The sequence below is a fragment of the Ostrea edulis genome, chromosome 9 (assembly GCF_947568905.1).
Source record: "Ostrea edulis chromosome 9, xbOstEdul1.1, whole genome shotgun sequence".
In the NCBI taxonomy this organism is placed as follows: Eukaryota; Metazoa; Mollusca; class Bivalvia; order Ostreida; family Ostreidae; genus Ostrea; species Ostrea edulis.
The window spans coordinates 34,244,425-34,258,630 of NC_079172.1; the positions used below are offsets into that span (position 1 = coordinate 34,244,425).

Sequence of the window (14,206 nt, forward strand, 5' to 3'; positions counted from 1 at the left end):
TTATAATCTTTAAATTTTGTCCCTTGAATTTTTGTTTCCTGGACAAAATTTGTCATACAAGTTGGCTCCTAGAGTAACGTTTGACAAACATGCGGTCATTTCAAAGTTGAAATATCATTCATATATCTTTTTGAATTATATTAGAAAGGAGTGAGATGATTTGGGATGAGAGAAAAAATCTCGAAAAGGAGCTTTACTATCTCATTAAAGAAACTATTAAGCAATGTTAATCATGCTATAAGTCTTTAAGTTAACTCCCTTATATTCCGAATCGGCGTATATCCCTCAACTTCCTTTGATTTGTATTTTTATAGACATATTTTCCAAAAGATTTGTACGTTTACTTTTTTTATATTGTCTGTCTATGAAGAAACTTATTGAAGAGGAATTTAGTCTTCGGCGTTACAGGTATCTGCTGCGCAGGTAGCCGTAAGGTTGTAGTGGGGAAACATTGCATTGCGTGAATTGACCCAGCAAAGGGGAACAACCTTTCCGAATCTGCTATTCAACTACATGTACATGTGTGTAATGCGAGAACGATAACCGGTTTTTCTCATTATCGTAATGGAATTGTTGTACTCATTCATTGCAAAAACTGTTGCAATTGTGCAAAATGTATTGATAGCAATTAAGATAACACAGTTGTTAGAAAGGAATGCTGATTTATGACATGTGTTTACCGAAAATGTCAACAATGTGCTCGATATGTTTATATCCTGCAAGCTCTTCCAATACTCGAGGAAAATCATACATATGCAAATACTACTGATCACTGTAACATAGTAGTTCATTTAACAAACCGGCTCATCGGTTCAATTCTCGATCCCGTCAAACCTAAAATCTTATACATACATGTAGGTAGTCGCACGGATCTTTCGGATGTATTCAAGAAATTAATTTCAGTTTTGAAAATACACGAGGGCATGAACTGCAACGCTTTGCCCCCAGCATACTTCATGAAGCGCGTTAGCTTTTCGTGAAAAGCATGCTGGTGTGACGTGTGGCTGTTTTACCCTCCCGTATTTTCAAAAATGAAAAAAAAATTTAATATTTACATTTTACTTTCATTTATGTCGGAATTCCCAGCCTTGTTTAATATTTGTATTATATTTATCAAGAGTCATACCGGTACGTACAATGTAAATGCAAAAAATAAATTTCATTTTTGAACACTTCAAGTCGGCATATTTTTTGTAAATCGCTAACGCGTTTCATATAACATCCCGGTGTGAAGCTTCGCAGTTCATACCCTCATGTATTTTCAAAATGAAATATATTTCTTAAATGTACACCTTAACGCAAATTTCCGAAAACAAAAATAAACGTTGAATGAAAAAGTGGAAGATAATGAACAGTGATCAATTTCACAATTCCTATAAAGAGTATAGAATGAAGAATAGAACAAAGACGGTCTTACATGTATGTACACATCAGAGGTAGGATCAGGTGCGTACTTAAAAGGAGTAAGCATCCCTTATTGACCTGTCACACCCACCGTGAGCCCTAAATGTTGAGCAGGTAAATAGAGTAATCCGTAGTCAAAATCAGTATGTACACAACGGCCTAAAGATTGGTGTGAAACCCATCAGACAGCATTCTACTTGATAACAGGTTGTATTGGTAACTTATACCTTTATAACTACCATAGAATTTGCGAACTGCTGACGTTAAGGTAGTGATTGTAAGGTATCACGTGGTTTATTCATGTAGTATCTAAAGAGATACTATTATCGTTTCCGATTCCGGAATACATCACGCGCTTGAGCATAAGTAATGACAGACGGTGGAAACAAAGACTTGTCAGATATAACCAGACGCAGGGTAAAGTGAAAATATGTTTAGAAATATACAAGTAAAAATAAAATACGAATGAAACATCCCTTACTTTTTAAAATATTTTAAATGATAGTCATGGTTTAAGTCTCTATGATACATGTAACCGCCCCCTGTTAATTGTCAGTCTTACAATACGTAAATTTAATTCACAAACCACTAGGCTTTTTAAAATTATAATATATAATGTTATAAATTTCATAACATGTATACAGTGTTAGTGCGAATAAATCAGGTCATTTGCTATCAAAACTCAGGTATACTGGACTTCCTCAAGATCTAAAGAATGCCTGTAGATACTGGCTGTTATTGTTATCAAAACACCTCTCTGGGGTAGCCCCAGACCACAGTGTCTGCAGATGTCACTCCACCTGAGATCTATTTGTTAAATGTTTGATTGGCAGGCAACTTACAATTTGGGGGTGTCAACTTAAAATTGGGTCTTTAATGTCGAATTGAAGGCCACAAGAGATTTGTTCTCGTGAATAAATTCTACCTCGTAAGAATATTTTTTAAAAAACCAGGTCAGCTAATAAAGGAACACAATTCATGCCCACAGGAATTCTAACAGACTAGATAATGTACGCAGATCTTGTCAATGAGGAACTCCAGCATATTTTTAATATCAATTCCAGTGCTAGTGCGTAGAATCAGGGTAGTCACGTGTTCCATTTTTATTGAGGAAGCAGCTGTCTAATGATGTCAAAAAGTCTGGAAAATGGTCGTGTAAAGTGTCGAAAAGGCATACGTTTTGATGTTGTTGATTTTGGAAAATGTTTGTGCTTTCAAAATTTGCAAAACGTTCTTTGGATTATTTTTTAGAATCCACATTTGTTTTACACCACATCTCGCATACGTTGTGGTACACAATATGTTTGAAGTTTCTCCTTCACCTTAGTTAATATTTTGGTGAGGAGTAATGGTAGAACATTTGATTCAAATTTCCTTGTTTGCATCACAGGAGTCTGAAGTTTTATCAATGACATCAAAATCAAAATCCGGAAAAAAATATCCACCGTCCATGTATTTTTTAATAAAAGACGGTGGCTATTTTTGTTCGGATTGAATATTTTTTCCGGATTTTTATTTTGATTTGATTGATAAAACTTCAGGATCCTGTGTTTGCATTGAGCTCCAGGTTAATTACAATATTGGATCAGCCACCTCGCTTGATTTTCTAGGAATAATGATCATAAAAAGACTGCGACTGTTTGGTTCCAACAGGCATTGCGACGACATGTCAGTTTACTTATCTATACATGGTTGTCACTGTTTATCAGTTAAAATTTCCAGAATATGTTTAATTTATATCTTCGAATCGCTATCGGCTCATTATCTTCAAAAAACAGCCATTACGTAAGCAATAAAGACTGGATTCATCCTGCAAAATCTCCTCAATAAAATATGGAAATAAAATCGCTTAATGTTTTCAGTAGTTCACAAACTGAAAGATTTAATTGATATATTAATATTCATCTTCTTATACCGCCTTCCATTATTATTTAATGTAATCATATGGTAACTGTATCAATTATAACATCAGGAGATGAATTTGTAAGTTGTTTGAAACTTCTTTCCCATTCTTTTATGTATTGATTATCATGAATAAAATCGCATGAATGATGTTGATGAATGGTAATCCCGATAAAGGTGTGTCGTAATACACACCTGTGTAAACAGCAAGCATCAGACACGATGTAGAGGCATTAGATACAGAGGCATTAGATACAGAGGACATGTCCAACACTAACAAGTATACGATATATACATAACCTTGATATATTGTAACCACATGTAGTTCTTTACCTATTTATTTCATATAGTGTCATTGTACTATGATGATTCTTATCAAGAATCTTACCGTGGGGATCGGGCTTAGAATAGGTCCTCAGTACGCATTGCTTGTCATAAGAGGCGACTAAATGGGGCGGTCCTTCGGATGAGACCGCAAAACTTAAGACCCCTTGTAACAGCAGGCGTTGTATGATAAAGACCCAGACCGTAAACGCCGGACATGGACCTAAATATTGCAGCCCTTCACCAGCAATGATGATCTCTCCATATGAGTGAGAAATTCTCAAAAGCAACGTTAAAGAATATACAATCAATCAATCATATTGAAAATCCATCATACTGGTGAGAGCAGATGACCGCCAATTATACATGTACTTCAACACCTTGGGGTTTTTATAGGAACAACTACATACAAATTAGAGATAGTTCCCCCTCATGTCAGATAAAAGGGTAATAAATTCATAACTGTGAATGTTCAAGAGTATGTTTCAATCCAGCACCACCACCACTCGACACCTACACACACACACACACACACACACACTTAGCTGCGGTTGAAAAGATCGTGAAATTCCAGTTGCCCGAACACTTCCAATATAAACGTCATGATTTGACATTGAATGTTGTTGACGCTATTTTAGAAGGTATACAAGTTTTGTTTTACGTCATTCACTAGCGAAACATTGCTTCACGCGTACAAGGTCATGAATGTATAATGTATCGCTTTCCCGTTCCATTAAATAATTTTCCCCTGCTTTCGAGATGTCACCAGCTTTGGGTTATATAGAGGCGGATCCAGGAATTTTTTTGAAAGGGGTTCTGCCATTAATTTTGGTTTCCAAAGGGGAGATCCACCTCAAATGCGTTATTGTTACTTTTTTAAAGCATACGTTTCTAACGAAAGGAGGCTTCCAACCCCCAGAACCCACTCTCCTCTGGATCCACCACAGCGTTGGCCTATACAAGGTGCTCAAAACCGACGCAATGAACGTTCTTTGTCGTGCATGCGCATACCTTAACATTGGACCTTCGATCAACTAGCGGAAGAGTCAAAATGTTACGTTGATTTGTACTCACTCATCTCAAATATTTCAAACATTTCCAAACCTCATTCATGATCTTAAGATTTTGACGTCATACAACCAGTGCCCTTGCACTAGAAGTACCTCTTGTAACGGCAAAAGGAAATAAACTTTGATGATCATATAACCCGACTCTGTGTTTATGAATGCTTAAAACAGATGTTTTTATTTGAATTTGGCGAAAGTTATAATCACTCTAAAATTATATAATGTCAAGGTCATTGATAAATAAAAGAGGAACAAATTCGTTAATGAGAGAGAGAAAGCGATAGAGAGAGAGAGAAGTAATTTTCCACAGAACGGTGCGATTTGCTCTGGAAACAGGAACAGTTATAGATAGTTCAAAGTTGTATTGTTTCTTTCAATTACGTTTTTTTCCTTCTTTTTTTTGCAATGGATCATTTCGTAATGCATGGATTTAAAAAAAAATGTAAATATGATAATATTGTTTTTCATTTATATAGAAAACAAAGTACAAGCACTGCACCCGAGCGTAGTCAGTCGAGCGCCTGGATTTATGCATATACCGCAAGATGTCGCTCTCTCTCTTTCATTGAAAGATCTACAATACAATTCTATCCGAATTTGCTACATGTGCTTGTTTTCTTGTGGAGACAATTTCTTGATAATTCAGTAAGACAGGGTATATCAATTTAATTTTCATATTACGGTAAAGTAAAATCCATTTGTACAATTGTTGTCTATCGTATTATAACAAACGCTCAAGGGACGATTAAAACGGCCCTCTTGTAATAACCAATTTATCATAATTGTAGTATTGGATTAGAAATCCATCCAGGGGATCGTCGCTGTGACGTATGCATCGTCTGATATTAGAATGTGTTAACGTCTTGTTAGCCATCTACGAGATTTACTTACAAATCCAAATAAGATTATTGAGAACGCAGATATTTGCCACTTTGGATAAAAGTTCCTCGTTAAAGTGGAGTACCATTTTCTCGACTTTCAGCTCTCTGTAGGGATCCCCCAGTGAATTATTTTTTTAGGATTTAGAACATATCTAGGAAATGTTGTGGGGTATACTGAATATATGATGATATTTTTAGTGAGGTGTTTGCGACGTATATTAGTACATATAAGCAAGGCAGTTTTTCTGAAACTTTTTTCTTGACAAACTCTCCATGTGTTAAGCTTCTGTGTCCTTGACATTGTATCTTTCACGTATTTACGAAATAAATTTCATGTTAGAATATGAACTGCGACGCTACACACCAGCATACATTATGAAACACGTTCAAAATTGAAATTTATATTTACAAATGTAGATACACATTCTACTTTCATTCCTTTCGGAATTCCCAGACGTTTTAAAAGAACCATATGCCCATATGCTACACTTGCCAAGATTCACACGTGCATTGTGCACGACTGCAACGCATTCACGAGGAAATATATAGCTATCATTGCAATTTGTAAAGATACCAAAGGCAAATACATTGAGATTGTAAATGCATGTATTTACTAAAACCAACGATTTTGCGGTTGTTACTTATTTTAAAAATGCAGTGAAAAATAGCACATTTTCTCACCATATCAGTAACCCCCCCCCCCCCTCTCTCTCTCTCTCCTTGAAATGGATGTTTTATTTTAGAACAGTTGGTGCAAAATGATCTATTTGTATATGCAACAATTTTATTTCGAAAGGACGTTGACCTGCTGTGATGACACACCGATTCTATTCTAAAGAAAACCGGTATCTGACAATTGATACAGCGAGACTTTATTTAGGACAGATACTTTGAACAGTTCAACTGATAATGCAGCACAGACATAACGTGATTTGGAAGTTTTGTAGGCTTTTATTTTGATCCTTTTTAGGTCTTTGCAATTAGATTTATTTGATTGTACGCAAAGAGCGAGTCTGGCGTGAGGCGAAATATACGATAATTCACCACGCGTAATTTATAAAGTGTATTGTTCAGACAAATTTCTTCTGACTACACAGTAACATAAAAGTATTATAGTAATAAAAAATAATTGCATAGCGAAAAGATGCACTTTATCTAGTTCAAAGTCCGGTGTAGTTATTTTGCATGCAGATAATTCAAATTTAAATTTTATACATTATTATTTCACTTCTTTTTAGGCTTCTTGTCTGATCATGCTTTTTCTCCTTACCTGCGTTAAAATGGAATGTGCATGCAAGTTTTCTCGCCAAGCTTGGGTGGCACACACAATGACCGAGATATACGTCATACTGAAGTTTGTCGACATCCGCGACCGAATACTGGTACACGTATCACGTCAGTGTCATTCAATCTAAGGGGATTTCTAATTATAATACAAGTTTGCGCGGGGTCCCAATATCTAGTTACGTGCTGGAATTTCTACAGATGTCCGTAGTTTGTCCGTTTCTTTTCAGAATGAATTTCATTTGCACGATTGGTATATAGATTAGACTGTGATGGTATCATGCGAACCTTTGCCACGGCGCTTTAAGCTCAATCGTAGGAATAACCCGTTGATTGCAATTTACTGGAGTGTCAGAATTATTAGTTAACATTTATATTTCACATCACAGCAAGCATTATTTGTGTATCAATTATTCACAAAAAATATTGTCGACGGTCCTTTATGCTTATGTGGTAAAGTAGAAGACGGCAAACATTATCTCTCAGATATATATAATAATAAATAAAGGTGTCTTTTAAATCTAACTCAATTGTGTAACATTAACAAAAATAATCTGCTTTTTGGAAATTCACACTTATCAGTATCTGAAAACATAACTATATTTCAATCAGTACATAAATTTATTATTCAAAGTAAAAGATTTGCTGTACCCTATAAAACCTGATATATCAGTAATACTTACGCTTGCATCTACAAGTAATATTTGCCTTATGTATATGTTCTAAATGATGTTGAAATATTCACACAACCCCATCACACATTATCATCACGATTGTTTTATCATTATTTTGTATGTACATGTAAATGACGAATCGCATATATATGTTTATGCCATAGCCATAACACGATTCTGATTTATCAATGTAAAATAGGAGACGGATTTATATAAGTGCTAGCACTTGTTTCCGAATCCTGTTTCATTTTGCACCTGTTTGTATGTTTCATGCAATGTTCCATTCAATAAATATAGTTTAAACCAATTATTGACAAAACTGCTGAATCCCGGAACTCGTTTAAATTGAAATAAGGTTTGGGAAAAAATAGAAATGATGTTACATGTAACTTGGTTTTGGTTTGTCTGTCTCCGTGTGATGTCCTATTCCGCAATATTGTTATACATTGTATATATTGTTAAAAAAGAATATATCTTAATTACATATATGTTTATAATAATAGTGTTATCGCAAACTACATAAATAAAGGACTTCTCTGTTCTGGAATTTTAAAAAATTCAAAGATTTTCGCATTTTTACAAGCTTAATTTATTTGGTAATATTTTATGTTCTGTATTGCTACACGTAATGGCAATTGTTCTGTTTTGCTACATGTAATAAAATCTGTTCTGTTTTTATACACGTAATAACAATTGTTCTGTTTTGCTACACGTAATAACATTTGTTCTGTTTTGCCACACGTAATAACATTTGTTTTGTTACATGTATATTACATTTGTTCTGTTTTACAGGTGCGTTGTGCAGTCAATGTTCCCCTCCAGAGGATTTGTTTAAAGTGATATTCTGGCTGGGATATTGTAACTCCATGATGAATCCCGTGATCTACAGCTTCTCAAGTAGAGAATTCAAACGTGCCTTTCGAAACATTCTGAGCTGTAAATGCAGAAAGTCCGACCGATTAAAGCAAATCCACAAATATTCATTCTACGATCACAACGAGCGATCAAACAGCAATTTATCGAATCAGAATGATAGAGCAAGATCATTTAGAGTCAACAGAAGTGATGGTTATCTTAAAGGAAGAAAATCTGACAGTGAAGCATTGAGATCTCGGAACACCGAACCCGATTTTAATTACACCCCACCTCGAAAAAGTTACCTCGTTGCAAACCCTCCTAGCTTTGACAGCGATTCCGCATCATTGAGTGATAATGTACTAGAAGAATTACGTCAAGAGCAAAATAAGTCGACGGCGGATGAGTAGAAAAAATAAAATGAAAGGCGAAGATCACAAATTTATATTATATAAGGAAAACACTCACATCGAATTTATGTGATAATTATTTAATGTATTCCTATACTAGTTTACTTTTATATTAATTGATCTTTGTATTTCGAAGCTTGTTACACATAACCTAAATCTGGAAATGCCTTTACAAAATTCCCGAATTAGACGAACGTTGTTTTTTTTTTTTTTTTTTGTAGCATAAAAAGGGATTTCATTCATACTTCCCACCATACTTTACTTGATCCATTCATACCAGCCTAAATCTAACTCCTTTTTGCTTGTTCGTGAAAATGAGAATTCTCTCTGTGTAGCAATCACAGACATGCCATTTATGTGTGTTTTTAATTTTTTTTCAATTTATCTATTTTGCTAACGTACACGAGCCAGTTTAAATATAACACATTTCTTAAGAAATCAATAAATAAATACTATTCCTTAGTATACCTGCATGCCAAATTGCTATAAAACATCTGTAGCACAAATGATCCGATTCAAGGCAGGCCTGTAAGCGCATACATTTCCAGTCCATATTTTATAAACAGTATGCATTTTCTGATGCGTGTTTTTCTTCTCTCCCATACCTTAATGTAATATCTATTATTTTGGGACATAGTATGAAGAAATAGAAAAAAACAACATATGTAATACAATCTTGAAGCCAATTTGCTGTAGGAAGTTGATCTTTAGTTGTGAAATAAATTAGAATTTATCAGAGGGACCTGATATATATATATATATATATATATATATATATATATATATATATATATATATATGCATGTATGTGATGTGTGTATATGTTTGTCTGTGAATAAATGAATGAACATAATTTTGTTGCTTACATATATTTGAAAATTTCATATAGATATATTTTAAGATTGTTTCTAAGATGGCGGATTGACAGTGGCGATATTTCAATATAAGAATTTACACTGTCTTGACTCTAACCATTTTTTTTTTTTTTTTTTTGCGATACACTGTAATTGATTGAAAACGGTAACCTCATGTTTCCTTTTCTTTAAATTTATGTTTTTAATCATATGTTTGATCTGTGCCCGGGTGCTTTCATTTCACAGTATGCGGATCTATCACATCATCTTAACGAGTGTAAGTTTTGTATGATCTCGTTTCGATTGCAATTCATCTCGTTTGAATGTTATCAATGATCGGCCATCTTTAATTAAGACATGTAAATCATTCCAGAATGGAAAACACATGGCTGCATTTAACGACAGTGTTTTAAAGATCCATTGGATGTTCTCATTTTATTTCAAATGAATGCTATGATATTGATCAAAGTTCATACTCTCATGAACTTCAATTACCAGTAATCTAGATCTCCTGTGATAACAACATTTAAGGGATACTGAGATGATTAATTGCTAATATACAGCACGAGATTTTGAATAAAGTATCCTCAATGCACTGACACACCAAATTCCTCATATATATATATATATATATATATATATATATATATATATATATATATAAAGTATCCTCCATGCACTGACACACCAAACTCCTCATATATATATATATATATATATATATATATGTGTGTGTGTGTGTGTGTGAATTTGTTTTATTGATAATAAAATTTACTAGTTTGTTTATATTGTTTCTCCTCCAATGCAAGGGCTAATGTCATTGAGATTGTCGATTCTCCCTGACATGCTCTATCTTGATAGAGTATGGTTGTTAGAGCACAACAAGTCATGGTGTATCAAAAATAAAAACACAGTGATCATCAAAGGAAAAACACCACAGCAATGATACCAATATATATATATATATATATATAGAAGTCGTCTAACCTATATTTACAAACATTTATTGTTTGCATCATAATATTTTGTGTAGTAGAAGGTTTTGTGTAATGGTACGTAATTCTTTGGAGATTTTATTTCGACGGCCCAAGGACGACAACTTCAAATAACTGACAGTTGTGATCACAATGAATTTTATCAAGATATGATTTTATGAGACCGTCATTGAATTTCCGTTTTACCACGTCATGCTGTACTGTATGCATTTTCATATCTCTCAAGAAGAAGCCTTTGAAAACATGATAGTATCAAACCACGTGTAGATAAACGACGTAATCGCGGAGAACTTCCGTTTACTGCAGGTTTTATTGAAATGATTATACCGGACAATATTCGATGAACATGCAGATTATCCACAAAGTAATGAAGGAAAACCAAGAATAACATAAAAGAAGAATTAAGAAAATGAGATGAAATCTGATAAAGTTAAAAGAATCATAACAAAACGTCACAGAAGACCACTATACATGTTATGATACGTCACAGAAGACCACTATACATGTTATGATACGTCACAGAAGACCACTATACATGTTATGATACTGAAGTATGAGCTCTAAAACAAACCCCACAAAATGTTTTTTATTTGTTTCACTGTCACGTACGACGTGTTGCTGGCGGTTTTGGATAACTAAGTACATGTACCACTTCCATGAAGTCGCACATTTAGCAACCAAGTACCAGTTACAAGTAGCCCTATAGGTACCGACCAAGTACCAGTTAAAACATACCAACCAAGTACAAGTTAAACATACCGACATAGTACCAGTTAAAACATACCAACAGTGCAATGACAGGGCCATGATAAGACAGATCTGCAACATCAAGCCTGAAGACATGGCCACTGTAGGTTCAACTGAATTACTGGTGCGGCTTAGGCATCGATGACCTCGACCTCATCTTAAGGGAAAGGATACTCCACTGGTATGGCCACGTTGTCAGATCCAGCAGTGTAGTCAAGTGCGCTGTCAACTTACAAATTCTTGGTAGGCGTAGAGTTGCTCGGTCAATGCTATCATGGAGAGAACTGACGGGGAAAGATCGTAGAAAATAGAAGCTCTCTACTGCTGACCCTCATGACCGAAAAAAATTGAGATCTGAGGTGAAATCTGCCATCTGTGCAGCAAGCCAGATACCTGGAAGGGGGCCCACTAGTGTGGATAATACCCGTAATTCTGCACGGAAATAAAAAGGAACCGACAACAACAAACTTAGTACCGACCAAATACCAGTTAAAACATACGAACGTAGTAACCGACCAAGTTCCAGCAAACCATACCAACCTAGTACCGACCAAATACAAGTTAAACATACCGACCTAGTACTGACCAAGTACAACTTAAACATACAGACCTAGTACTGACCAAGTACAACTTAAACATACAGACCTAGTACTGACCAAGTACCAGTTAGCATACCAACTTAGTACTGATCAAGTACAAGTTAAACATACCGACTTAGTACTGACCAAGTACCATTAAAAATACCAACCTAGTACTGACCAAGTACAAGTTAAACATACCGACTTAGTACTGACCAAGTACCATTAAAAATACCAACCTAGTACTGACCAAGTACAAGTTAAACATACCGACCTAGTACCAGTTACATGTAGCCCTACAAGTACCGACCAAGTATCAGTTAAAACATACCAACCTAGTACCGACCAAGTACCAGTTAACATACCAACTTAGTACTGATCAAGTAAAAGTTAAACATACCGACCTAGTACTGACCAAGTACCATTAAAATACCAACCTAGTACTGACCAAGTACCATTAAACATACCAACCTAGTACTGACCAAGTATAATTTAAATATACTAACCAAATACCAGTTAAACATACCGACCTAGAACCTATCAAGTACCATTAAACATACCGACCTAGTACCGACCAAGTACAACTTAAACATACCAACCTAATACCAATTACAGGTACCGACTAAGTACCAGTTAAACATACCAAGCTAGTACCAGTCACATGTAGCCCTACGAATACCGACCAAGTACAAGTCAAAGCATACCAACCTATTATTAGTTAAAGGTACCGACCAAGTACCAGTTAAAACATACCAAAGGAGTACCAGTTACATGTATCAAACCATTACCACTTACACGAACGGATCCAGTACAAGTTACACACACTGACACAATACCAATTACTTGTACCGACACGGTAAACATATTCAATAATACCAGTTGCATGAACTGTTCCAGTACCAGTTACATGTACCGATACTGAATTAGTTACATGTCCCGACATAGTATTAGTTAAATTTACCGACATAGTACCAGTTACATGTACTGACACAGTACCAGTTACATATACCGACACATTACCAATTGCATGTACTGATGCACTACCAGTTACATGTACCGACATAGTACGAGTTACATGTACCGACACAGTACTAGCTACATGTTACGACAAAGGACTAGTTACATGTACCAACACAGTACCAGATACATGTACCAGTTACACTGTACCAACACAGTACTAGTTACATGTTATGACATAGTACTAGTTACATGTACCAACACAGTACCAGATACATGTACCAACACAGTACTACTTACATGTACCGACACAATTCCAGTCACATGTACCGACATAGTACTAGTTACATGTACCGACACAGTACTAGTTACATGTACCGACACAGTACCAGTTACATGTTATGACAAAGTACTAGTTACATGTACCGACACAGTACCAATTGCATGTACTGATGCACTACCAGTTACATGTACCGACATAGTACCAGTTACATGTACCGACACAGTAATAGTTACATGTTACGACAAAGTACTAGTTACATGTACCAACACAGTACCAGATACATGTACCGACATAGTACTAGTTACATGTACCGACACAGTACCAGTTACACTGTACCAACACAGTACTAGTTACATGTACCGACACAGTACTAGTTACATGTACCGATATAGTACTAATAATATATACCGACAAAGTGCCAGTTACATGTACCGACACAGTACTAGTTACATGTACTGACACAGTACTAGTTACATGTACCGATATAGTACTAATAATATATACCGACAAAGTGCCAGTTACATGTACCGACACAGTACTAGTTACATGTACCGATATAGTACTAATAATATATACCGACAAAGTGCCAGTTACATGTACCGACACAGTACTAGTTACATGTACTGACACACTACCAGTTACATGTACTGACACACTACCAGTTACATGTACTGACACACTACCAGTTACATGTACTGACACACTACCAGTTACATGTACCGATCCAGTATGAGTTCTATGTACATATGTACACTTACTAAATGGGATTTACAAGTAAGGACTCAGTACAAGTTACACTTTGCAACACTTCAAATGTACGTGTAGGGACCTTCAACGAGTTAAACTGACATTTTTACTACAGTGTTGCTGTTCTCTACTCACGTGTTATATACATTTAGGATGACGCTTAATGCTGTGATATTTGTATTAATGATGAGAATTTATTAAGCGTTCGTGATTTTGCGTTCACCTATGTTTTAACATACCTTGC

The 14,206-nt window shown here is 35.2% G+C and overlaps 1 protein-coding gene across 2 annotated transcripts in view; it reads left to right on the forward strand.

Annotated features, from left to right (window-relative positions):
* Positions 1-9,654, forward strand: part of LOC125667664 (alpha-1A adrenergic receptor-like) — a 46,090-nt gene extending 36,436 nt beyond the window's left edge. The window contains exons 1-2 of one of the 2 annotated variants that reach the window (XM_056149000.1): positions 6,341-6,521; positions 8,329-9,654. In XM_056149000.1, coding sequence (XP_056004975.1) covers positions 6,488-6,521; positions 8,329-8,801 — 507 coding nt within the window. In that variant the 5' untranslated portion in view covers positions 6,341-6,487 and the 3' untranslated portion in view covers positions 8,802-9,654. Of the gene's footprint in view, positions 1-6,340; positions 6,522-8,328 lie in introns of those variants that run through there. The other variant, XM_048901255.2, reaches the window with a different exon arrangement.
* The last annotated feature ends 4,552 nt before the right edge of the window (positions 9,655-14,206 follow it).